Source organism: Ostrinia furnacalis, unplaced genomic scaffold, assembly GCF_004193835.3.
Source record: "Ostrinia furnacalis isolate ACB-3 unplaced genomic scaffold, ASM419383v2 OfSCF0639, whole genome shotgun sequence".
Taxonomy (NCBI): domain Eukaryota; kingdom Metazoa; phylum Arthropoda; class Insecta; order Lepidoptera; family Crambidae; genus Ostrinia; species Ostrinia furnacalis.
Window position 1 is genome coordinate 229,559 of NW_021130878.1, and position 24,988 is coordinate 254,546.

A 24,988-nucleotide genomic window follows, 5' to 3' on the forward strand; every position below is an offset into this window, starting at 1 on the left:
TCGCGATACGACTCAAAGTTGCTGTAGCTGACACACATTCACTTTATTACACTATCCAGGGGGACGATAAAACTGCAGTATTCATAGTAGTGTCGCTGCATGACTTTTATTAGATAGCAACACTGAGTGTGAATTGAAGGCATTTTATCTTCTGTAGGTAGGTAGCTGAATTTCATTTCAGCGTAGCACTTTAATTTAGATTTGCTTAGAATCTTTAAATAAGGGGTAGGTTAGGTAAATACATATTTTCTACCCTACAGTTTGAAAAAATACCTTGGCTATTTTAGTTCTGCATTTGTACCATAAGCAATGGTTAGAACGGTCAGTCCTGATGTCGTTGATTTAATTTCCAAGTGAGGCAAGCACACTAAAAATCACTTTGTACATTGGTCCCAGTGATTGGAATCATCCCATTCTTACTAAGATGTCTGTCTAAGGTGCCTGTTGGTTCAATTCAGTTGCGTTCAGACCTTTTCAAATCCCACAGCGGTTCTTAAGTCGGGAATCATTGCTATGTCCACATTTGTTTCAACCCTCATGATCAAGAAGAATAAAAGTGCAAACCGTAATCTTGCCCTTCCTTTTAACAAAAACCGCCTTCCAAAGAGATAACCCCCAAATTGTTACTCCATTCAGAAAACGTCCCTGGCCGAGCATCTAACGCGGTAAACACATTTCCTTGTGCCAGCGTGCCGGTGGGAATTCAGAAAGATTGCCCGGGCGCTGCGAGTGATGGGCGACATCAAAACACGTTTACAGAACGTAGATCAGGAGGCTACTCTGTACCGTTTACGTAGCTTCGAGTATATCTGTCACTGTCGCTCATGCAGATGCCAGCATTTGCGTGAAAGGGATGGTAACATTCGAAATTTTACCTACGCGTAGGTACGTTTAGCAGGGCTACTCCGCACCGTTTACGTAGTTTCGAGTCTATCTGTCAGTGTCACTCATGCAGATGTCAGACTTTTTGGGAGTAGCCCCCCTTGGCCCTGTGTTGGGATTATATTTACGAATTTATTTTTCGTTCAACCTAAATGAGCGAAAACGAATTGTGTTTACGAATACCAAAAAAGGGGCAAATTATTTTTAATTTGGAAGCTTTTGCCAGAGACTTCGTCCGGATGGCTTTCAGTCGATCTGTATTAGAAAGTCTTTGTCACTTGCCCCTGTTGAAAAACACTTTACTAAAAGCATAATAATGAGTTTCCATCTCGCCCATATGAGGAATGATCGATTCCTCGCATAACTTTTATCCTCAATTTCAGCCTCTTCAAGTTTTATTTTCACGACACAAAGTTATACAGGGTGGAAACGAAAAGTGATCTCACTCGATTATTTCTAAACTATACAAGACATCAAAAAACTAGTTACTGATCCTGAAAGTGCTTCATGAGCTCTATCAAACGGTATTAATAATAGGTTACAGAATTAACTGGTTCTATCCGAAAATTCAATGTTTCCAGCTTCCATACATTTGGTAAAGTCACATTATTTTAAAAACTACACATGATATCGTTAAACTGATTACTGATTGCAAAAGTGCTTCACAAGGTCTATCCAATGGTATCAATAATATGTTACAGAATAAACTGGATCTATCCAAAAATTCAATGTTTCCTCCTTCCATACATTTAGTACTACAACAGTCATGACACTCATCTCTTGACAATATTATAGCAAGTAAAGCTTAAAACCAATGTTTTCCATGAATAATTTTAAATGAGAATACGATTTACGAGTTTATTTTAAGAGTTTATTATTCAATAAAAAAAATACACTTCTAATATGGTGTCTGGCATACATTTAGTATGGAAGCTAGAAACATTGAATTTTCAGATGGATCCAGTTTATTCTGTAACATATTATTGGTACCGATTGAAAGAGCTCATGAAGCACTTTCAGGATCGGTAACCAGTTTTTAAATATCTTGTATAGTTTAGAAATAATCGAGTGAGATCACTTAACGTTTCCACCCTGTATATAAATTGTAAGACCTAAATGCTATTGTGGTGAAGCAATAAAGTATTGAGTATATTACCTATAAGCGTCAAAAGACTCACATTAAGAATATTCCCTGAGCAATGTGTGTATATTTAAGAATTTCCATTCATCCTCAATGTAGTCAATGCCCTAGCATAAAAGTTGTACTTAGTTCGAACGTCCAGTACTATTTCAGAGCTAGGTAACGGATGTCATAGTCCGAACAAACTAAATTATTACAGACCATCTCTGGCTAGAAGACTGCAAACTTCTTTACGATCGGCGCCGTCTGGTCTGCACAGTCTGAGTCCTCAATCGATACCAACAACGATGAGATATAGATAGTGTCATCCACGAAGACGCGCCCCACCATTCTTCCGCTAATGTTTGAGTGTTATCGGTACACGCTAAATTATCCATGGCACATGCACACTACAATAATGACGCTCGGATTGCTCGGATCAAACTCCCCGCACCTCCCTCGATCAAAAATTGGTGGGGCGCGTCTTCGTGGATGGAACGATCTATAACACACTCTTTATTCGTGGAGATCTTTTTATCTCTTGATTTTGGTTTTATGGTAATAAATATTGGTGTTTTATAGTCGATCCAACAAAAAGGGTAGATTCAAATGGTGCTGGTATTCAAACACAACTACTTTTCCTACAGGATCAATATCATTTTTTAAATTAAAATTTCTTTCCCTTGGGAATTGAAATAATGTATACACTCATGCGATCCACAGCGTCGGAAAGTACGACCCCGCGCTATTTTAATTCCTCATCGTCATTTACAAAATAGCGATTCGAAGTAGTCATCAAAAACCCTTTCAATTTAATCTCATTTATGTGTAGAATCCACTTGGAAATAGATATTCCTCTTACCCGCTGGGGAGGGTATAAGATGACCGTCTAGCAGTCGAATAGAGGCCGGCTAGATGCCAAATGGTGCCGTCGACCTCACTGCTACAATAAAGCAGTAAAATACACTTTTATGTTACGTCTTACGATATTGAACAGCTTGTCAAACCCAGACAAGTTATTTTTGGATTTGATTTTAATGTTTAATTTCTTTAGGTTAGAAAGAAGATAAAATACTTAGTAAGTTTTAGATCAAGATATAAATTAACTGCTACCCTGCTAATTACCTAACTAGAATCTTTGGAAAAGAAATGTACCCTCGTACTATGTTTGATATATTTTGTCAGACATACTTATTCTGCAACTTCATTAGCAATGCTATAATTTTGCAAAGCACGAAATTAAACTCGCAGGCGTTACTGAGCGGCACCCTGGGGGAATCAATATGCTTTACGTAACACTAGGACGTTCTGAATGGAGCTTTCGGAGAGTACTAGTGCTAGTACATATTCCAGTTTTTCGGAATACGATCTCAGCTCGCGGCGCCCGTAGTCTGGATAGTCTGGATCAATACGAGGTTATGCAACGCTCTGGGACGCTTTGAATGGAGCTTTCGGGGTTAGAAGAGTTTTCCAGTATTTTGAGGTACAATGAGACTTTACGGGTACGACGATGAGACTTTACGAAACTTAGGAAATGGTGCAAGAAGTCTGCGGGATCGCCTGGATCAATACACTCGGTTATGCAACGCTCTGGGACGTTTTGAATGGAGCTTTCGGGATTACAAGAGTTTTCCAGTATTTTGGGGTGAAATGAGACATTGAACGAAGCTTGGAAGTGGCGCCAGAAGTCTGTGAGATGACCTGGATCAATACACGCGGTTATGCAACGCTCTGGGACGCTTTGAATGGAGCTTTCGGGGTTACAAGTGTTTTCCAGTATTTTGGGGTACAATGAGAAACTTTACGAAACTTAGAAAGGTGCCAGAAGTCTGTGAGATGATCTGGATCAATACGCGTTGGTTGCGTAACACTAGGACGCTCTGAATGGAGCTTTTGGAGAGTACTACTATTTTAAGTTTTTGTGGTACGATGTAAGCTAGTAAGTAAAAAAATAAGCAGCGCCGGAAGGCTGCGGTTTGATCTGGATCAATACGTGACGTTATGCAACACCTCTGAGACGTTCTGAATGGAACTTTCAGACAGGAGTTTACAAAGTTCCTATTTTTGAGGTACGATCTTAGCAGACAGGCTTTAGTGAGAGGCGCCTGTAGTCAGTAGGATGCCTGTGGGGGAACAAGAGGTTATGCAACACTCCGAATGGAGCTTTCGGAAGTGTTTTCCAGCGATTAGGATACGATGCAGTGAAATGTAGTACAGTGTAACTTTATTGTTATGCAACTCGGGTATTTTCAGAAGCTTTTGAAGGCTTCTAGTGAATCCCAGTATTTTAGCGTTTTATGAGACAGAGCTAAAGTTACTGAGCGCTGCGGCCGGCCCTGCGGCGCCTGTAGTCTGCGGGATGACCTGGATCAATACGCCAGGTTGCACAACAGACTGAAACGTTCTGAAAGGAGCTTTCAGAAGTTACTAGTATTTCCAGTTTTTGGGGGATGATCTTAGCTGGCAGGCCTTAGTGAGAGGCGCCTACAGTCTGCATAGCCTGGATCAATACGCCTGGTTATGCAACATTCGGGAACGTTCTGAATAGAGCTTTCAGAAGTTACTAGTATTTCCAGTTTTTGGGGTACAATCATAGCTGGCGGGCCTTAGTGAGAGGCGCCTACAGTCTGCATAGCCTGGATCAATACGCCAGGTTACGCAACACTCGGGATCGTTCTGAATGGAGCTTTCAGAAGTTACTAGTATTTCCAGTTTTTGGGGTATTATCTTAGCTGACGGGCTTCAGTTAGAGGCTCCTACTGCCTTCGGGATGACCTGGATCAATACGCTGAGTTACGCAACAATCTGGAACGTTCTGAATGGAGCTTTCGAAGGCTACGTGTGTTTTCAAGCATTTTTGGCTACGATGCGATAATAATAATGCTGAATTTAGCTCGTTAGCCTTAGTCAGCCGCCTTAAGTGCGGGAATTCCTGAATCAATAGACTTTGGTTACCTAACGAACAACGTGAGATACGACAAAATAATTTTCTAGCAGGTCACAGGCTTTTATAATTCCAATTACATTGTGAGCCAAAATAATCAAGTAGAAGTCAAGAGGGTTCTAAACACTTCTTTTCTTAGAGGTACCTTAGGTTACCTTCTTACTTATCCTACGCTCTCCTTTTCAACCAAAGGCTATAGACCCTTTTGTTAATCTCTTACCAAAGTTTCGCGATGCAAATTTTATTACTTACTAAAATGTTAGATTAAGCTCGGTTCACAGGTTAAATCCAAACTGAACTAAACAACTTTACGAATTCATGAACGTCTAAAAGCCTTCAGACAGTCTATTATGAAACTAACAGACGCCTGAAATTTCGTTGCCTTGATGCTCGAAACTACATTTGTATTAATGAACAAACTTCAATCTTATTCACCTAATAAGATTGAAGTTTCAACAAAACTTGAAAGTCAGAGCGATACTACACCACCACCGCTGGGTACCACTTTTATAAGCCTTTAACAGCACTTTTATAAGAGTCATTTAACTTCGCTCCAGGCTTTATAGCCTTTACGTGTCTTATAAAAATCATAAAAGCAATCACATAACTTTTCCATTTATGACCACGTATAAAATCTGCTATTTCCTGCTTTCCGTGAAGACGAAATTTCAATTTAAACTTTCATAATATGCAACACGCACAAGTCGTGGTATCATCCAAATAAATATTTTATCTACCTACCTAACATCGACGTTATTAACAAAAAAATATTGTTACGCTTATTTCGTCACCAATAGTACAGTTTACCAATACCAGTTAATAAAATCGGACTGTATGTGTAACTTTGCCCGATCCGGCTCGAAGGTCCAACAATATTTTCGTATCAGAAAATATTTCGATATATCTGCTCAAAGTAATATAACTAGTGCAAATAAACGTTTTTCGTATGTGAAATCAAACGGGGTGAATCCAAAAGTTAATTCCGCCCAAGAGCATCTGCCCTCGGCATTGATTTTCCCCTTAAGCCGCCCACACAATGGCTCATCACGGCTGTCGGGCCACTCGGCTGCATAGGTGCTTTCTAAACTGCGCATTTAGAGCCATTCAGTAGAGCCAGACAGTATTCTTATAAGAGTATAGAATAATGTAAAATTACTGGCTGCTACATAGGATGAAACCTATTTCTATTTGATGTTAATACTGAATGATTTTTTGATTACACCCTGAAAATACACAATGATTTTTAGTTCGAGCCATGACGTGACATTAACTAATATCCGGGAAAGCTTTCATTGACGTCACGTGCGACGTGCAAGTGCCATTTTACTATTTAAGTGTTTCAATCTTTCATTTCTGTAAATCTAAACTGTGTTTATTTTCTCCGATTCTAAAGCTTTTAAACTAACTCGCACATGATAGATTGTTCCCCACGGCCATTTTAATAAGTCTAAATAAAATGTTATTCCATCAGAGTAAATAAATTGAAATAGAAGCATCAACGCGTACTTCTAAAACGGCCATCCCTCGTCTAACTTTAATATACTGACACTTATTACAACGGAATACACCCCAAGCAAATATACTCCGCAATTCGACCCTTATCCGGGCTTTAAGCTTCGCGGCTCACTCATTTCCTGTTTGAAGTCGGTCCCGTTATACCTCTTTCGTTGCTATTTGATTTAGTTCTTGGTGCTTCCGTTCACTTCCGGCAGAGACAAAGTTGATTTGGATTTGGAATGGTTCGATGATTCGGTTAACTGTTGAAGTGCACATTTAGAACAAAACGAAGGTACGTATATTCTATTATTCTTCTATTCTACTTATTATATTCTGAAGTTGTGATTTGAGCAGAGAAGTAGGTGAGATAATGTCATTTTCGCTAGAAAATATCTTAGGTAGATGTGTGTTGTTATTTAAAATGTTGTGTCCTTTTTCTACAGTACTTAAAAGGACCAAGTGTCCGTTGTCAAGCAAAAAGTACAAGCTTTGTTTACTCATCTAGACCCAATATAGATGGCGCTGCGTAAAAGTTGACCATGGATATGGATCAATTTAATAAAATGCTCAAAATACTGTTAATATCTCCCAGAATCGCGGCCCAAGATCATCTCCAATTCTGGTATGATTAACTTAAACGTCACCACACCGGCACCGTAAAAAAGTTGTAATAACCCGTGAAAATCGTATAAAGAACGTCCATGTTCCATTCAAACACACCTTAATTTAAACGCCCCATCGGTTATCACACAAAGCGTCCCGAATATAAAAAGTCAGCTAAACGAGGTGAATGTCGAATGGTGGGAAGGGGGGGCAGTGGGTGGGATCAGTGGCGGGTGGGGGCTCCAGGGTTTACGTCAGTCTCGGGATAAGTCCTTGTAGCGATCGTTAAAAACACATTTTCATTTACAATTTCATTTCAGCAACACTGATTCGAAACAGGCTTTTTACGAGCTGATTTTTCAGATTTTATTAGATGAATTGCGTTGCGACTAATAGTTTGGTCTACCTTTATTTTTGTGGAGCAGTAAAATGGATTCCATTTCACATTTGCAACGCCGAATAGGGAATGTGAAAAAGGATTGCAGCGTAAGCAGAATTTTAAAAGGTCATTGCGCTTGGGATATTATGTCTAAATAGTTACAGTAGTCTGTTCCGGCGTTTCTTCTCAGTACTTGCCATATGTTTGTCTCGAAGCGCTGGTAGGGCCCAAAAGATAATGAGACATGTAAAGTGCCCCTAAGGGCTACCTTTTCTTTTTTATTTTTTACTACATTTTGACGTTCATAAGTGCCACTTGTGGTCTAAACTGAATAAATAATTTTGATTTTGATTTTGATAGAAGCTAAAGAGAGTAAGGTGCAATGTACAAGAAAAAAGTAAAGTGAGAGGATAAATACTATACATTACAACAAATATATCCTGGCAAAACATGATTAAAAATATTTTATAGAGAAACCATTTCCGATAGTCCTTCTTCTTACCCCACAACCACATAAGGAAATAGAAATATCCTATAAAATCGATGATTACTGGTCGCCCTCCCAGTGTGGGGTGGGAAGTTCAAGCGGGTCGCCTATGTGGGTCAACCGATGAAATATTGGTTCTGATTCATTGCGCTTTATTCATTATATCATTGTTAATTGAATTTTTAGAGCTTAGCTAAGCCCGTTACTCGTGGTAATAGGGTTTGCGAGAGTAAAACTCTGTCGATTTTAATTAATTTTCAGCCAAGAACTGTCATGATAACGCGGTATTTTCGAAGTAAAATTTCCAAGTCCAAGACATTTTTTATCTACCAAAAACTTACTTGATAAGCATCACAACAGAGTTTTTTTAAGTCTTAAATACAATAGTAAAATAAAATGCCGTGAATTCAATGCAGTACTTGTAGGAAAAATCAGATTTTTCGAACCAATGCGCAATTGTCAACTCCCTACTGGATTATAATTTTACAGCTTCTAATTTCTATTGATAAGTAACTGACGAAAAAAGCTCCACACGTCCATTACTCGCCGGAAGTATCGCGCAGGCGACCGGAAGCTCTCAGATGCCCGCCGAACCCAATTAGGAAGTCCATCAGTCCATCCGGGCCACGACTGGTAAACGCAATCCCGTGTTTTGGAAATGGATATTAAGGAGGTTTGACGAAGAAAATTACTACGAAGTATTTGATTGATTACCGTTTTTGCAGAACTGACAGATTAGAGAGATAGAAAGAGAGAACGTAGGTGTGTACTATTGAATAGTGTTAAATGGATCACTTAGCCAAACATTAGCGACACCCATGCAAGTAAAAAAGAGCTTGTCCGTTCAGGTAATAGTAAAAACAATCATTCGAATGACACTTCTTCTCAACACCAGCTGATATGCTGTCCACGCGTGAACCTAACCTCTTCAAAATCATTGACAGACGCCGCACAACTTTTCTGCCTTAATTCCATTAAAGACCTTGCTTAACCTAAAATCCCCGTTGTAATCCGATCTAATAACCTCGGATGGCATTAGCAAACTTTTGCCATAAAAATCACGCAATCTTTCCATTTTACTTTGAACCTTAATTCCGCGTTTTCGCACGATGAATTCAGCTTCGACATTCGACCCTACTACTATACAATTAGGGTTTATGCGGAGTGCCTCAGGGTGCAAACCTTGGTCCCCTTTTTCTGGCGGAGAGCCAGTCAGTCGTGGGTCCCGTTTTCGTGGCAGTCGAGTGTTTGACACACTTGAGACGTCAGCGTTTTTGTGGAATGGCAGCAAAAAGTGCCATGCTGAATAATGTAGGACTTAGTACTACGTTGAATAGTCGAGAGGCGAGGAAGATTTTATGGACGCTTTTGACTTTGAACAGTTTGGTGACACTATTATTTAAATACCTGGTTTCAAGCCCTCTGCCGTTGCGGTAAGGGCTTGTTTACGAACCTACGCTCCGAAGGTTCTACATAAGAGTATAACTGGCACTTAGCCCGTTATTCTTTCGTAAAAAGTATACTTTTATACTTTGCATCTCCTTGTAGACTGTTGGGAGTTGGGAGTTTTTAACAAGAAGAACTTTAAAGAACTCGTAAGTTGTTACACACAAACTTATTCTGCATTGCATTAATCCGGATTGCAAGTTGCAATTGATGCGGCTTGGCACAACTTGTGCTCCTTCGTACGGCTGATTAGCTTGGCGCATTGCCGTAGAATAGTGGCGCCGAATCACTGCGAAAATTTTAATAAACAGAGTACATTTGCTGAATGGAAAATATAAATAGATGCTTTTAGTATTTAGTTTTAAAAATAAGGAGTATCCTTTCAAGCCCGCCGTCTTTTGCGATTATTTGATGAGGAAAAATTATATACTTAAGTGAAGATACTACTAGAAGAAAAACAAATATGTAAATTGTTTCAACACTGGGTGCTTAAACAGAATAAGAAACCAAATATATTAATTCTAGCAAAAACACTCGACGCCATTACGTAGCTCCCTGTAAAAACATGGCGGGCATTTTCTTTTTCCCAATCCTCAAAGATTAACGATGTAAACAACTCCTGTTTTTTGTTCCTTTTACGTTGGCAGTAATTTCAAATTAGTAAACACGAAAATTGTCTTCGTGGCCACTTTAACATTTTAGAACAGAGGTTTCTTAAGCGTATTAAGTATGAGGATGCTTCAGAATATTACTTTTTCATAAACCTGACAAAGTAACAATATTTTTTACAGACAACGGAGAAGCTTTTGACCTGCATCTCATCTGAAGGAAAGTGATGATTAGGCCATGAAGGTGGAAGCGAGCTTCACTCAGAAGAACGAAGTAAATGCGTACAAAAGACGTATCAAATCAAAGTGATTTAGGACCGAACCGAACCTACTATACGTTGCATAATGTACATTCACAAAATATCTTCTTGAGATAAAGCAAAGAAGAAGAAGACAATAAGCTTTTTATAAACAGACTCGACCTTTCATATACAACATTTAGATCTCTGGTTAAATAACGAGAAGTCAGATTAACCATTGATACTAAGGCCGATGTTTGCCAAAGCCTAGTTGCTTTATGTGGTCAAATGGCCACCATCAGGCCTAATCCCGCCACAGTAAGCATCTAATGGCAGCCATCCATACATTCATTAGAGGACCACTCAGTGGAGAGCGCTGGAATAGTGTTGTTGGATACTCTGCTCATATCGATCTTTTTAGTCTTTATTTACTTTTATCTGTAGAATTTAGCAACCATGGAGTGTTTTTTTGTGCTTGGCTGAAGCTAGATGTTGTTGGTAAGAAGCATGTTTTGGTGTACGTAAAATATGACCAAGGTTCTACTGTGGATAAATATATAAATAATTCCTAAAATCCTTCAAAATCAACATACCAACGGTTCAGATATTATTCGGAAAGAAGCTAATTCTACGTGATTGTGAAGTTTTGAATTTCCTGAGTCTTTCATATTATTTTCATAAGGTGTTAATGTTGTACATGATTGAAAAATATTGCTAATTTTAAGTTACTTAGGTAATGAAGTCAATAATTTTCCATAGACAAGACAATTATTTGTATCGATAAACCGAAAAAATATTAACCGATTTTTAGCGACACTCAAACCAACATCACACTATACCACTGAGGTCAGCGCGACCGCACTAAGTGTTAGTAATATTTTATGACTTTGTTAGTGGTCTTCTGACAACTACGGATAATGGAACTCCTGTATTTTTCCAGAAAAGCTAAAATGGATACCTACATAAATACAAATTAAACCTCCATCTAATAATGACTTCGTTGAATCAGACACAAGGAAAAACTTTTAGTGCTATTTTGTTATTCAAAATCTAACTGAATTAAAAGTGTACTAATGATTTAATGTTTTGACTGTTGTTCTACATTCTTTCCCTTCAAAATAAGAAGATGGCAAAGGATTTCTGCTACATTTTTTTAAAGTTATTAAACCATTACAACAACATATTTATGAGTTAGTAAATCTAACATTTCACGAGAGTTTAAAGCAAAATAATTTACATAATGTACCGCAACGATAAACGCTTTAGTACACAACGGCCCTAACGACCCGAAAGATTTGATTTATTACCAACTGGGCGATTCACACAATAATCATCTTTAAAATTGTTACCCTTAAAATAATACAGACAATATGAAAGGACACTGAAAATGCCGTAAAAGTATACGAGAACTAGCATATTCTTTTATTAACCTCGTGGGTAACAACTGACGACACAATGAAACACCTGATATACTCATTTAAGCACATATTTTGGAAAAATCCAGTTAATTCAAGTGTTCAATATTCTACCCAAACTTCATTCTTTAATGAAAGATTTATTTTGGGACCTCTGAATTTAGAATCTGACTGAATCTGAAACAGATCGACAGAATAGGCAAAACTGGGCACGATTACTGGATCTAGCTTACCATTGATTACTCATAGATGCATAGTATAGTTTCTCCACACACAGCTGAGAAGAAAGTGGCACTTTTCTTCTATTAAATCACAACTCTGATACCTCAGATAGGTTTAGCAGAATCCTTACCGTAGTATCAAAGCAAGCCTTTCCACGAATGAGATTATTTCTGGTATTGTATTTACCTCCATTCCTCCGCTCTTTCAAAGGCTCGAATAATACCATCAAAAAGAGGGCAAGGATTAATTACCGCAATGAAAGAGTCCCCTGGAGGTCTTTGGTGCCTCAACGCCTCGAGGTTTATCTGATGCTTTATTTGATTATTTCCTCACGGTATTGAAGGTAAAGAGTAAATACGCGACAAACACTCGGAGGAATTGCTTCTAAGAACGGGGGTATTTCGCGGATTCTCGCGAAATCTCTAAAAGAAAGTGTAGAACTTTTAATAGATAGCTAATATAAGCGTAAACAAATCCAAAAGAAATATTCTTGCTTAGGCGTTAAGCTCCAATTTAAAGACAATGTTATGAAATAATTTCCATTTTTTCCGCTTCCAAATTGTAAGAGATCAACGAAGTAATTACTTAAAGTGATATCCTAAAATAGCTACAAGATACATAAAGAATGAATTGAATCAACGACAAGAAATAAAATTAAAGTCTGCCAAGAAAGTTCCGCAATATCGCAAGACTTAGAAGACGATATCTAAACTTTAAATTGGACTCATCAATCACAAAAACTCCTAGAAAGCTGGAAATCGATGTTGTGTCACATCCACAAAAACTTTGTAGCGTTTAAAGTTTGTTATCAAATACCTACATTTCTTCTTTGTCAGAAGATCTTTTGTTTTAGATATTACGTCATCTATTATTTCCTGGAAACATTGAACAATTAATTTATTTTAATGTCTGTGTTATTAGAAAGAAGACGTATTACAACATCATAAATTAATTAAAATTGGAGCTCCTCAAGGAACATTTCTGAGACCAGTTTTGTTTTTGGTTTGTATTATTGTTTTCCTCTCATTTAATCTAAGTTAATAAAGTCTCAATGCTAAGTATAATTAAATGAAGCAGAAAACTTCAATTTAATTCTTAATTGGTTTTGTACATGGGTAATAGACCTTCATTTTGTGTCTTCGCGATGTTAAAACTCTCAAGATACATTTGATACTTAAGGAAAATTACAACAGTAAACAAATCCTGTGAAATATTTAATAAAGCGTGCGCCGTCATAATAAGCGACATTAGCGAAAAAGCGCCACTGGAGGCGAAAACGTAAATTAATATTTATAGGGCTTTTATCTAGGGATTTACGTTATGACGGTGAATAATCCGGGTATACTGCCAGACGGGGATCCGCTGACGGAATTTGCGCAATTTAATATGCCGCCAAATTGGGGGTAATAGTACGACTTAACGGGGTTACTTTGATGCCTATTTATGCCTGTGTTCCTATTTTCAACGATAAGTAAAACCTTTAAAACTGTCTGACCTGATTGATATTATCACGAAATTCAAACACCACTTTTCCAGCTAGACTGACTGACATTTTCATGTCATTCAAAAGCCCCATTTCCAGTCTTTTCGCAATTTCGAAAATAGCTACATTTACTCTCTCTCAAGCGTTGTCTTATCGACGATAAATACGATAGTAAAACACTATTTCTTATATCTAAAGGATTCCACAAACGGCATCCAATACTCTCTGGCAAACAGAGCTCAGTCAACAATCAACATCCACAACGCCGTCGGCGAGAATATGGCTCCTTATATCGAGAAATGTCTGTTCCCTTATGTGTAAACTTTGCATAAAAGTATTAGATTGAATAATACAAAAAGACCGTGGGTAAATAAATTAATGTGAATTCGTAGGTCATAACATTTCAATTCATATCATTTGCTCTGTTTCACTTTACTATCCCGTCACCAATAAAAGTGTGGAAGTATTTTTTTAAATGTCTTGCGATCTGTTCTAAAAAAACTGTCAGATACAGCAGCACCGGACCAAGATGATCCTAGAGGGAATCTAGAAGTTTTTTTCTGACACGACTTGCGTTCTTCAGACGGAGTATTTTCTTTATTTTTGCATACAAGTGCCTTTACCTTAACATAATATCATCAGCTATAACAGCTCTAGTACAAGAAGATGCTAGGGAAAATCTAGAAGGTAATTTTCTGATACGACTTGCGTTCTTCAGACGGAGTATCTTCTTTATTTTTGCATACAAGTGCCTTTACTTCTCAAAACATATTATCATCAGCTATAGCATCTCCAGTCCAAGAAGATGCTAAAGAAAATCTAGAAGGTATTTTCTGATACGACTTGCATTCTTTTCAGACGGAGTATCTTGTTTATTTTTGCATACAAGTGGCTTTACTTCTCAAAAAATATCATCAGCTCCAGTCCAAGAAGATGCTAGCTAGGGAAAATGTAGAAGGTATTTTCTGTCACGACCTGCGTTCTGTTCACACAGAATATTACCTATTCTTGTATCATGTTATTTTTGTATATGTGCCTTTACTTCTCAAAAGATATCATCAGCTATAACAGCTCCAGTCCAAGATAATGCTAGAGGGAATCTAGAAGGTTCTACTCACGTTCTCCTCGACGGTCTTCTTGATCTTAGCGCTGGCCTCGCTGACCTTGGCTCCGGCCTTGTTGACAGCGGAGTACAGGAAGTTGCCGAGCGACTTGGCGCCGGCCACTGCCTTGGTGGTCACTGGAAGACAGGTGGTCAGTGAGAATATTGGGCAGATGTTTGGGGGATAGGTGGTATTTGAGATATTGGGCAGATATTTGAAGGTAAATAATAGCGAAATTTGGTGGAAGTGGATATTGTTTCTGGGAAGATCCCCAGAAACTGTGTAGATTATAGTAAAGATGTAAATAAGAAAAGACGGTTTCATTAAGTGGTCAGTTATTTGGAGGGATTCCAAGTAAAATATGGTGTTAGTGATGATAGTTTCTGGATCACCAGATACCATGTAAATAAAAGTAAAAACGTAAATCAATAAGGACCAATAACAAAAAAAAATTCACAAAACCAAAATTTACAAGTGTACCTATTTGATGTTTCATTTATTTCTTTCTGTACCCATATCATTTATTTATACAAAATAAACGAGACAAAGAAAAATAATACCGTATAATACCTTAGGGATACCAGCAAACAATCAAAAAAGTAATTCATTTTCCGAGTTGTCATTATCTTTGAAACTTTTCCGTAACTTCGAGGATTTACGTCAACAGACCCGACAATGCTCAATGGTTATTATCGCGGAATCACTCGATAAATCCCCAAAAGATGGCGTACAATCTCGGAACAAGTCGGATTTGTGCCCTCGAGGGGCGATCCTAAGCAAACCGAGTGTATTAGTGGCGTCACCTGGGCTTATAGACAACTTAAGGGTGGTGCCCAAAGTGGGATATAGCTGCATGTTGAAAGATGAGATTGGTTGTCCTAAAGTAACATAAAAACAGGTTTAGTAGATCTAAGTCTGAACTTCTCACGTGTCATGCTAAGGGGACAGGTATACCTACAGAGTATTTCAGGGCATTCAGTCGATGTGTCATCATGGTCATTTCCGCGCGTAACCGACGTCATCGGTCATTTTTTATCCAGCATAATGGGTCGTCGATTTTCGACCTAATGAATTCTGGTTCTGCTCTTCTTTTTCGAAATTTCTTTGGTTTAAATCTCTCTCGCACAGAGCGATGCCAATATTAGCTACAGTGACATAAAGACTCGAAACTATGTAAAGGTAGATGTGGTCTTCTCCAAGACCTAGCATTGCTTTAAATGCCATAACTGTAAATTATTTACCAAATTGTTACTGAATTTAACTGTTACGGTTAGAAAAATAAATTACTTAACGGCCACAAAGACTTATTTACTTCATTTTGCGTATTATTTTAAACGGCGAAAGTGGTAAGCGGTTATTCTATAACGGTCGCCGTTGATTGCCAGCGCTAATTGCGCTTAAAAGCTTTGCGGGTAAAGTTGGTAACATCGTACGCGTCTATAGAACAAAGTTGTCTATGCCAGGGGCTAATCACAACACAACATTGACTATTAGACGCAACAAGGCAGCTATTAAAGCCTGTTCCGACAGGCCTCGTGGCACTACTGTTGTGTACAAAGGCCGGGGGCAAATTTAATAAAACTACCCACCTAAGTACTTCTTCCGATTAGATTTCGCCAGTGTTAGCGTTTGGGGACATCTTTGAGAATTCTGAGCATATTTGGTTACAATTACGTATTTGAAGTTGGTTTTACTTTCGATGTGGATATGGGTGTGGTTTGGCAACGAAGCTGCGAAGGTAATGTATTAATGTCTTTATATGGATAGGTATATTTAGTAAGAAATAGAAATAATGTAGGGCGATAATACCCAAAGAGCTAAAAGGGTGTCCTCAAATTAATTAAGATTTTTTCTTTAAATTAATGAAATAAACAACAGACAGTCCGCAAAGTGGATGAGTTTGGAGACCTCTTAATGTTGATTAATTTGTCACATTTTATTAGCAGTTAGACGAGCGATAAGAAAAATAGTTATGAAAATGGCTCGGGAATTAGCAGAAATTCTAACCTCTTTTGAAAATTGACTTTTTCATTTAACTGCTCAAACTATCAACGAATGCTTGTGCTAATTACAACTTTAAAAACGTTTTACTTAATAAATCTATACTTCTATACTAATATTATAAATGCGAAAGTAACTCTTGTCTGTGTGTCTGTCTGTCTGTCACGCCTAAAACACTGAACCGATTTTGATTAAATTTAGCATAGAGATAGTTTGAGTCCCAGGAAAGGACATAATATAGTTTTTATCCCGGTTTTTGAAACAGGGACGCGCGCGATAAAGTTTTTCTGTGATAGACAATATACCACGCGGGCGATGCCGCGGGCGGAAAGCTAGTTCAGTATAAATCCCAACTTGCTCTGCCTAAAATTCAGCCAGATTATTTTTCGTCGCCAGCAATGCCTGGCCGCAGTGTCCCATTGGGGCAATTAACACAACTCGGTTTGCTGCTCGCTTGGGTCCAATTACGGGGCTGCCCCAGAACCGCGCAAACTACCCAATTTCGGGGACGTTCGATATTGGTTTTAACAGGTTCTGTGTTAGTATTGAAATTAAATGAAAGGCAGATATCCCTGCACCGAATATTAAGTAAGCTTGTTAATTGTTTTAGAAACAATACGGGGTGGTATAATGTAAGTGAATTGCGCATTAAAGAAGCGCAATTACGATACATTTGGAAAACAATATTACACTGGGTAAAAAATAAGTGGTATAAGTAAAAAATATGTTTAGCAAAAAATAAAAAGGGAAAAACAAAAAATATACTAACACTCTTGCATGTCTGGAACCTCGATAGCATCAACGGAAAACAACTTTTTATTCTGTTGACCTGGAACTGGGATAAACAAAACAGGGTGAACAAAATAGCCTACAAACAAAACAGAACAAAAATAAATTAAAAAAGTATCAGCTAGCACATACGAGTAGCATGTTCTAGCGGAATCTAAATAAAATGGATAGGATTTTAAAAACGCCAACGGAAAAATACGGCTCAAATAAAAATAACAGTGATATTGCATTTCTATGTTTGTTTAACCGCTTACATGAACACTGGAAAATAACGGACTGACGAGTACCAACTATAGAATCACATAGGTACCTACAATGCATATCAACAGAATATAATACAGAAAAATCGAGAGGAAATCCTCTCGATAAAACGAGGAAAAATCATGGTCTGTGTTAGCCTATTAGGAGTTTTTCTGGCATAATTGAAAACTGAAAAAGGGCCACTGCTTTTTATTATCCATGCCCAGCACGTTTTGTTTTTTTTTTTTTACTTTGGATATACTTGAGAGCTATTCCCACCTCTCGTTTCCACCGCTGCAACTCCTGTGTAGCCAGGATCTACAGATTGACCGCCAATAAAAACCCAACCAGTGAAGATCAAGTGTATCCCGGGGGAAAGTTAAACTGTCATTGGACCCGCAACGAAATTAATCAGAAGAAACTTTACATAAGAAGTAAACAAACATAGAAATGTCAGTGTGTGTGTCTGTGATGATTTTTGTATGTCAAACAAGAGGGTTCCTTACCGTTCCCAACCCCAGCCGGTTGCTCCTCGGTGGGGGTCCCACCAGTGGACGCCGGCCGGCTGTCGGCACCCCCGGTGGCGCTGCGAGACAACACAATAAACATATATCCAACCTAGGTATAGAAATAAGGACGCATAAAATACATAATGTACCTACACCTTAAGGGCCTTGCCACACTAGCGGATTACAAGCGTTTTCAAACAGCGAATACGCCGCGACTGCGCGGCGAACAAGTCCCGAATGTGCAACGATTCCGCCTAGATTTTTTCGTCATGTTCGCCGCGCAGCCGCGACGTGTTCGCTGCTTCGCCGCTCCGCTTTAAAAACGCTTGCAATCCGCCAGTGTGGTAGCTCACTAAAGCTTCTTATACACGCTAAGCAATTTCACCGTGTCTGCCGCAGAAAAGACAAGAATTTCGTCGGATATAGCTACGAAAAGTCACACAGTGCGCGTCCGCCGCGTGTCGTATCTAGCTTAGAGAAGAATTATTTCTTGGTCAGCGCCGAAGTACACTGTACACGGTTCGTGTGTAGAAACGACACGAATTCTTGCGTAATGCGTAGGCCCGGCGACTTTTCTTAGCGTGTACAAGCGGCCTTAGTTCTAGTTCTAACTCAAGACGCTTGAGGTAGAGTCGTAAAACGGTCGCCTCATTGACCAGTATAGCACCTTTAATGCTGCAAATTTCATCTATAGGATAGGAGCAAATACCAAAAAGCCCTTGAAAAGCTTAAAGCGGAGTCCCTTTCGGGCATAAAAACTGGGGCAAATCTGAGTTAAAAATTGGGGAAAATCGGACATTGAACCATATATCGGACAGGTATAAAACCCTATATAAAATAAGTTACAAAGATATAAAACCGTAATAATAATGCCCGTTTTCAATATTTTTTAAGTGACCCATATGAAAACAAAATTCCTGTTATGGTAACACACCATAAAGGTCACTTAAAAATTAGGAATTGATGGTGAAAACGGGCATACACTCATCCCTGTAAGAAATAATATATGTACCTACCTATAAATACTGATTTATGATTGAAAAATACTTTACTCTCAAGTGAAAGTAGAAAATCGTTATGTATCATTAAACTGCAGTAAACTAAACTCAATTTAACTAACTGCGCGAAATTTCTTATCTAAACAGTAAAACTTTATTGTCCAGCCACACGTATGACGTAAAATAAACCTTAGTGCTTTATTTTTTTTATTCTTTATGCCAATTTAATTTACTTTCACCTTAAAATCCGTATACTCTTGTTAAAACAGTAAAAGTCTACTACCAATTGACAAAAGATGGCGCTATCTGTAATTGAGATCGTGATAACGAATTTGCATCATCCAAGAATATAAAATTTAATTACATTTTTCATTAAATACTGCACATAGATGTGACTGGGCTGTTAAAAATTCTATCTAATATTAGATTAGTAAGAACAAAATGCACAACAATGATAAATAAAAAATGGGGTTTCAGCAGAATAAATGAGTTTACAAAACTCGGCATGTGCTTTAGAACATGGAAAGTTAGATTCAGAATAAACATTCTAGCATGCAATTTAGAAAATTCATATAAAGTAATCTTTGCTTTTTATACATACGATTTAAAAAGCACCGAAAAATGTAAGTCATGTTGCTGGTAGTTAGAATTGGCGCAAGCAAAAATAGAGTGAGCCGAAAAGGTTGATTTTCAATATGGCAGCATCATTCTTCTGATGATGCTTAGGATGGTCTGCTTCTATCATCATCACCCTGTTGCCAGGGGTATTCGGACAGCCGCGAGTCAGTTCTCTTCTAAATAATCCAGGAGTTGATGAATCAACTTCTCCCTAATACTATATCTTTCTTTCCAGAGTGTATTTAGCTCTTCATCGATCATCCCATACTTGTCAGATCTCCGTTTGTACAATTAGACCCTGTATAAAATTGTGTATAAAGCTTTTTCTCTGCTGCCAAGACATTTTCACCAAACAGTAAGCCCAGAACAGCTCCAAAAACAACTGTTTGACGCCCGTCACTGCCTACTGTTTGGGCGACGACCCTGGGTGGCCATCATGTCACCAAAGAAGACCTAAGACGATTTTAAGCTTTGTTCTTTAATTTTATGTCGAAAAACTACATAGTCGAAACCATATGGTCGAAATATTACAATCAGAAGTGTCGTTTCTGTACAAACATATAGGTATTTTTTCTGTGACGTAGATCCAGCAATTTCACTAAAATTATTAGTACATGACAATGAAGGAAGCATGAAATTTAAAATTTTCTTTCATGATGAAAACCTGTCATGATTAAAATGGAAATTATCTCATTTGATTTAATAAATCTCACATAGGTAATTAAATTTATTTAGTCTGTTATAAGTGCTGAAAAGATGTGCTGATTTAATGAAAAAATATGAAATTGAGTGTCAAAGTGCCATGAAAGCTGATGGAATAAATATGTGAAGTAATATCAAAAGCACCACTTTCAGCTAAATAGGTATATAAAATATATTACACTAGACTAACTTTAGTCATAGTTTTAGTTAAGCATTAATTAGTAAAAATATTTAAAGTATTTTATTAGAAAAATGGGTTTTTAAATTTATTATAAGCACTGCTTACTTCAACATGTTGAAAAACAATAGTGTGTTATTTCATGCAGTTGATTACACAACAGAATAAAGGAGGGGTAATGTTTTTACCAATATTGAAATAATAAACTCCACCAACAAAAATCAAGCAGATAAAATATATCTCATAGTGGATCTTCAGTAATAAAAAGTTAATTGCAGATTGAACACTAGTTTTAAACTACATTTCCATACAAAATATTTCTGTAGTGTTCAATAGAGTTAAAGTTTAATTTGTAAAAAAGTAATTCTATAAAATAGTAAAAAAAAATTATGATTTATGTTCAAAGAAAAACCTTTATAGGATAAGCAAACAGATTTTCAATACCATTATGTAATGTAATCCATAACATAGCCTTTTTGACCAATCCCTTTATTCAATCTGGGTTTTCTAGCATTCATACCCTCAAAGTCTGCATTATGTCATCAATTCATGAAACAACACACTTGCCAAAGCGTAACTTCAAGTACTGCAAACTCATTGATCCGCCAACCCCTCGTACCTATTATACCTAGAGTTATCGTCATCGTCCTTCCCTTCCGGTTTGGGCTCGGCCTCAGGGGCGGGTTCTGCTGGTACGGGCTCGGTGTCTGACGGGGCAGCCTCGTTTTTCCTAAGTCCAGGGATGGGGATTCCGGAACCAAGCCAGCCCGTCATCTGAGACTTAACGTTGGTGATTAAGTCCAGTTTGCTGCCTCCCTTTGTAGGGCTGTAACAATCAAGACGATTTATCAAAGTAGCACAAACTGTTGTAATGTTATCAGTCTGTAATCACCTACCTAAAAAGAAGAAGTTGATGAATCAAATCAAAAGATTTGATTTTACTAAGCAGTAACCATATTGTAAGTTAATAATTATCAACTTGAGTGAATCCAAAGTTATATTATGTTACCTAGAATGTAACAAGAAAATAATTCACTCATATTTGTTCAAAGTAATAACATTTGTTTGATTTTAAAGAGTTATTTAAAAATCAGGATATTGATTAGTTGCAATGGATTGCAGTCTCATGAAATAGGTCAGGTCTAGCATGACCTACTTGGAATAAAGTAAAAAATCAATTGCACCTGCATTATGTAACAGTTTCCAATATTATTATACTAGAACAGTTCTAAGTGGATTCTTATTGGAAATAATTATACAAAATTCAATATAAAACATTAGGTACACATTTTGCAGTGTTTCATAAGAAATTATGCATGAAGCATGACTAATTAACACTGCTTACTGCAACTTTGAATGTGCAGCAGACATGTAAAACAGAATGGTTGCAGTTAAGAGAGTTCCTCCAATCCATATGTTCGATCAATAAGTACTGGAATTCATTTATTTCATAATTGATTTCCTTCTTGCAACATGCTGATAATAATATTGTCTTTTAGATAATAAAATCGGACAACTACTTATACGGAAGACCGTTACAGACTTATAGAAAGGCCCAAAGACGAAAAAAACGCTAACTGTCCTTCTAAAATACGGAAGAATTAAGTTAATACGACGTAGAAAAATGTAAACAAAAGAATCCGCACCTCTGTTTTTCGCCCTCCGCTGCGGCGGCGGCCTCCCCTGTCGCCTCCTTCGTGGGGGTGGGCACTTCCTCATCTTGAGGCTCGCCCTTCGCAGCCCCCATCCACGAACTGACCTGATTCGTAAGCCCTGAAAACATTATCACTGGCACTAGCTAAACAACTACACAACACAATCACTCAGCGATTTCACTACGCTGCGACAGTTTCGCACATGACCCACGGCACGGACAGTCTGCGATGCGGCTGCAGAAAGCGTGATCAGCTGAAAAACTAAATGGAAAACCACGATCGACCAGGAAAATGGGGAGTCCACTGCGCATGAAAACTTGCGCCTATGCGTTATTTGCTACTAGTTCTAGTACCAAGAGGTTCTGCTGAGTAGTATGAAAACCTTTTGCAGTGTAGTCTTTATAACTAATGTTTATAAGGCCTAGAATTGGATACCTGTAAACGCTCGCTACCTAGCGTATGTGGGTTTTTGTACATTTGACAAGTGTCAAAAAGACAGCAGACTAGAAATAGCGTTTCGTTACTGCACTTTAGTAATTTTATGAGGACCTTTAGTATTTTTTAATAATTAAAAATCAATTTTAGTTATTTTCTTTAATTATAGATCGAGTTTACTGTTTATTTTAAATCAAATATTTAATTTCATTATTGATCAATATTTAATTTTTTGTAATAATCTGTCCCAATCCAGCTGTCAATCGTGAAAAAAACATGACGTTTTCTCATTAGTTGTGATTTTTTTGTTTCCAGCGAAATTTTACAGCAATTTTGTTGTTATTTGTGCAAATGTAGTGTTCAGTGGTCCAGGAAATTAACAATTGATCAGTCGATCGTCGTAGAAGTTGTGTAATAATTAAATTCAAGATGACGGAAACACGAAGGATGCAGCTTCACCTTGGGAAATGTATTGAGGATTTGGATAAATTGTATAATGTACCTGATTTGAAGCATAAGAAGGCTACGCTGTAAGTATTTAAACTCTAAAATCAGTGTGAGAGTTAGATAGATGGTTTAGAAACATTGGTTTTGATATATTGTTTTAGGTTATGCAAAACTGCTCAGAAATTGTTTGAAAGTGCTGAGGAGGCTCGGGAGAAGGGTGATGAGGAGTCTTCGTACATATTCTACATGAAATACCTGCGGGTGATTTCGTTTATCACCAAAGATAAGGAGTACCAGAAAGACAAAACATACTTCACCAATATGTTGGGTCCGAAGAACCCAAACAAAGCAATAGATGCCGCTGAGATTTTGAAAAACAGTTTAATAGAAAGGTAATTGTTTTGAGATATTCTAAATTTGGATTTATTTATCTTAATCTGGCTCAATACACACAAGTCAATATAAATATTTAGTAAGATACTATACTCAAATAAGATCTTAGGTCCAACTGTAGTATTTGCCATCTTTTCAGTCTTGTGGTGGTCATGTTGGTGTTCTACTCATTTATCTCCATATTTTTAGCTAACTTTGATGAATTTGAGATTGCCCTCAATGTTTTATTTAAAATTGCAGCGAATAAATGTTTTATTTGTTTATTATTTATGACATATCAGTAAAAAAAACATAATCTCACATAATGAGGGCTATCGTTTTTATACTTAACAGTTGGCACCCCTGGCGATTGACAGGACCTTACTCTACAGTGGCACCATCTTGATGAGTGCAAATGCGATAGTCCTCCTACCACTTAAGCACTCACAAGTTGGCGCCACTGTCTTCGCTACTAGCAAGTGACAGGACCTTACTCTACAGTGGCGCAAACTGGTGAGCGCTAAAACGGTAGCCCTCATTGTGTTTCATTATTTATTACAGGTATGCAAAAGAACAAAAAGCCAAAAGGCTCAATGACATAAAAGAGAATGAGATGATCAAACAAAAAATCGATGAGAACCGTAAGAAAGCAATGGAAGCGGTAACCGTGGTCGAGCCACCACAGCCGCTAGGTCTGCCCAGTAAGTGGAAATAAAGAATGTCTAAGAAAACGCAACCGAAGAGTTAATACTCAAACGTAAATCCTGATTTGTGAAAAAATATAATTTTAAAACCTTTTTTCGTCTGTGTTAGTATCAGTTTTTGTCAAGTAAATTGAGCATTTAAATCAATAGTATCTGTTAAAAAAATTCTAAAATTTGCAGCTACTAAAAAAATGCAATCAGGTCAAACAAAATGAGCTACATTTGGGATAATTAATTAGTGTCTAAAATATTTTAATGTGCTGTTAACTATCTTTCTAATTATTATGATTTAACTAATTATGAGGTAGACCAGGATAAAAATGGTTTGATTATTTTGCGATAAAAATGATTTGACAGCCACATACTCAGAATTCTAATTGGAGTCTAACAGAAGTGATTTGAGTAAAATTAATAAGTGATTTCAGAGATCAACATTTCCTTATGTTTCGAGGAAAAACTACCTAGAATTCGTTAAATCAAAACCAAAAATATATTTATTTGTTTATAGTCTGGTCTGGGAGCACTTAGAATTTTGTCCAATGACTCCAAGCTACCCATCCTTATCGCTCGCGCGTAGTTATATTGCCGTCGCGACTGTGCGACGGGCGGCCGCAGTGAGTGTGCGAGCACGACCGCAACATAATTACGCGCGAGCGATGTAGCTTGGGGTCATTGGAAAAAATTCTACGTGCTCCCAGACCAGACAATAGACTAATTAAATTAGTTCTTACTAATCGTCAAATACTCTTCAAAAACCTTTACGTCTGTCATTTTATTTGCCCTACCAGCACTTTGAGACAAACCATTGGCAAGTGCTATGAAGAAGTATTTAATAATACATATGTAAAAGTGCTATTTAAAAGCCTATTTGCAAAAATAAATGAGTTTTACATAAATAATACTTAGATACTA

At 37.5% G+C, this 24,988-nt stretch overlaps 2 protein-coding genes across 5 annotated transcripts in view; one reads left to right on the plus strand and one right to left on the minus strand.

Annotated features, from left to right (window-relative positions):
- Positions 1-14,410: 14,410 nt before the first annotated feature.
- On the minus strand, positions 14,411-22,469 carry LOC114366594 (synapse-associated protein of 47 kDa). Of its 4 annotated transcripts, none has more exons than XM_028323515.1 (5): positions 22,110-22,469; positions 21,092-21,289; positions 17,965-18,044; positions 17,199-17,264; positions 14,411-14,565 (listed from the first exon to the last, which is right to left on the minus strand). In XM_028323515.1, exons 1-5 carry the CDS (start codon positions 22,244-22,246, stop codon positions 14,426-14,428), a joined length of 621 nt encoding a protein of 206 aa, XP_028179316.1. In that variant the 5' UTR covers positions 22,247-22,469; the 3' UTR covers positions 14,411-14,425. The 4 variants fall into 4 exon arrangements, with proteins under 4 accessions (XP_028179316.1, XP_028179315.1, XP_028179318.1 ...); XM_028323514.1 differs by having other exon boundaries at positions 21,083-21,289; XM_028323517.1 differs by lacking the exon at positions 17,199-17,264.
- Positions 22,470-22,816: 347 nt separating this feature from the next.
- The window catches only part of Usp8 (Ubiquitin specific protease 8), a 42,162-nt gene continuing 39,990 nt past the window's right edge, over positions 22,817-24,988 (plus strand). The window contains exons 1-3 of the mRNA XM_028323510.1: positions 22,817-23,083; positions 23,162-23,392; positions 23,934-24,073. Of these exons, the coding sequence (XP_028179311.1) occupies positions 22,983-23,083; positions 23,162-23,392; positions 23,934-24,073 (472 nt within the window). The 5' untranslated portion in view covers positions 22,817-22,982. The remainder of the gene's footprint in view (positions 23,084-23,161; positions 23,393-23,933; positions 24,074-24,988) is intronic.